We start from the raw sequence: 1826 nt of genomic DNA on the forward strand, positions 1-1826 counted from the left end.
GACACACAGGAGCTCTTTCAAGCTGGGCACCGTTTCATGCACAACACCTGCCCCATCAACCAGGAATCAGAAATACTTTAATAATCCCAGGGAGGGATTACTTTAGTTACATTCCTCCATCTGTAATAGAGTGACTATAGGACCAGTTTCATACAATATATATAATTAGGGGGTCCCCGCTCCATCTCGCCATCGGTTTCGGGGTCCTTGGCCTGGAAAACGTTGAAGACCCCTGACCTAAGATAAGCATGGATCTGTTTCCTTGTTTGTTACTTTTATTATGTATTTATAATTATTAATCCTTTTACTTTAACTGACCTTTACTACAGTTAGAAACAGGAACTTAACCGACCCTTCATAGAAATTCAGATTCAATGTTTTGGCAGAAATCTTACTGAAGACAACCAGAATGGGAGTGGGACGGGACAGGAGTGAAAATCCACTCAGTCTCTAAAGTGAATCTCTGAGTACCTGGAACCAAACACTTGTAGTTGATTGTGAAAGTGAACTTGTGCACAAGTGGATGATTATTTAAATAATCTATTAATCCGATAAATAGTTTCAGCCCTAATTTCCTCACAATTTCAGTAGTTCTGTCCGCAGCTCATCCTCCGACCGGGTCGCACCGCTCCGATTCAGCCTCGCCTCCACGACGAAGGGCCTGACGAACTCTATCAGGTGGGTGCAGCAGCGGCAAAGCGAGAAGACGTCGTCCTCTTCCTGCTCCTTGGTGTTGGGGACGGGCAGCTTGGCCAGCTGGTCCAGCAGCGAGGACAGGGTCATCCCCAGGGAGGACGCCTTCTGGCTGCCCAGCCGCAGCAGCACTGAGGGGGGACGGCAGTTTAGCCAGGGACTGTGCGGGTGGTGGGTGGGGTTAAACATGTCGCCTACCTTTCTGCAAAGGGTTCAGAAGCAGATGGAGACGCTCCGCGATTCCGTCAGGATCGTCGTCTTCCAGCTGCTCCAAAATGCCGATCAGCAACTCTTTGGGTGTGCAGGTCTGCAAAACCGACGAGGTGAAAAGTTTCAGACGCCAATCTTCTACCCACCGTAGGAAAGGTTTGATCCTTCAGCCGCCGCCTGAGGAGCTTCACAGACCTCCAGCAGATGGTTAAAGATGGCCAGGCACTGAGGGAGATGCTGCTCCTCCTTCTTCAGCAGCACCTGGATGAGCGGCGGCAGCAGATTCCAGCCCATGCTCCTCACTACGTTCTGCAGAGGAATCAGAAAAGCGGCGTTGGCGTTACGGTGAGCCGCACGCGGCGGCGGCTCCTCCCAGAACGCTTACCTGGTTCCTTTCATCCAGGACGATGCTGAGGACCTGCGGGCTGTTGCCCTCCTCGATGCAGGTCCGCCCGGCGATGGCGAACACGTCATGATCCTCTGAGGTGTAGCTGTCATCTGGGAGCGCCTCCTGTTGGGAGAAAAACACAAAAACACATTAATATGCAAAGAAACCAGAAACCAGTCAGAACTTTGACTGTATAATAAAAAAAAATCCCGAACAGATCAGTAAAGAAATTTGCTAAAAAAATATAGAAAGAAAAAAATACATTAAAAGGAAAGGAAATTTAAAATACATCTAAAAAAATGTAATATAAAAAATCTCAATTAAAAAGGTTTGGAGAGTAATTTCTAATGTATATTTTTACAGTTTTGCATTTTTTCTGAGTTTATTTCCTAGATTGGTGGTTCCTAGAATTTCTAAAAGTAGAATGGGAGGCAGATCTTTTAGTTCTCAGGCTCCTCTCCTGTGGAACCAACTACCAGTTTTAGTCCCTGTCTACTTTTAAGGCTAGGCTTAAAACTTTCCTTTTTTCTAGTTA

General features: G+C 46.8%; 1 protein-coding gene across 1 annotated transcript in view; it reads right to left on the bottom strand.

Moving 5' to 3' along the window:
• Window positions 1–1826, bottom strand: part of glmn (glomulin, FKBP associated protein) — an 8859-nt gene that overhangs the window by 5947 nt on the left and 1086 nt on the right. The window contains exons 2-5 of the mRNA XM_015396081.1: window positions 1289–1414; window positions 1099–1212; window positions 892–1000; window positions 581–824 (exon numbers count right to left, since the gene is read on the bottom strand). Of these exons, the coding sequence (XP_015251567.1) occupies window positions 581–824; window positions 892–1000; window positions 1099–1212; window positions 1289–1414 (593 nt within the window). The remainder of the gene's footprint in view (window positions 1–580; window positions 825–891; window positions 1001–1098; window positions 1213–1288; window positions 1415–1826) is intronic.

This window comes from Cyprinodon variegatus, unplaced genomic scaffold (genome assembly GCF_000732505.1).
Source record: "Cyprinodon variegatus isolate N-32 unplaced genomic scaffold, C_variegatus-1.0 Scaffold775, whole genome shotgun sequence".
Taxonomy (NCBI): domain Eukaryota; kingdom Metazoa; phylum Chordata; class Actinopteri; order Cyprinodontiformes; family Cyprinodontidae; genus Cyprinodon; species Cyprinodon variegatus.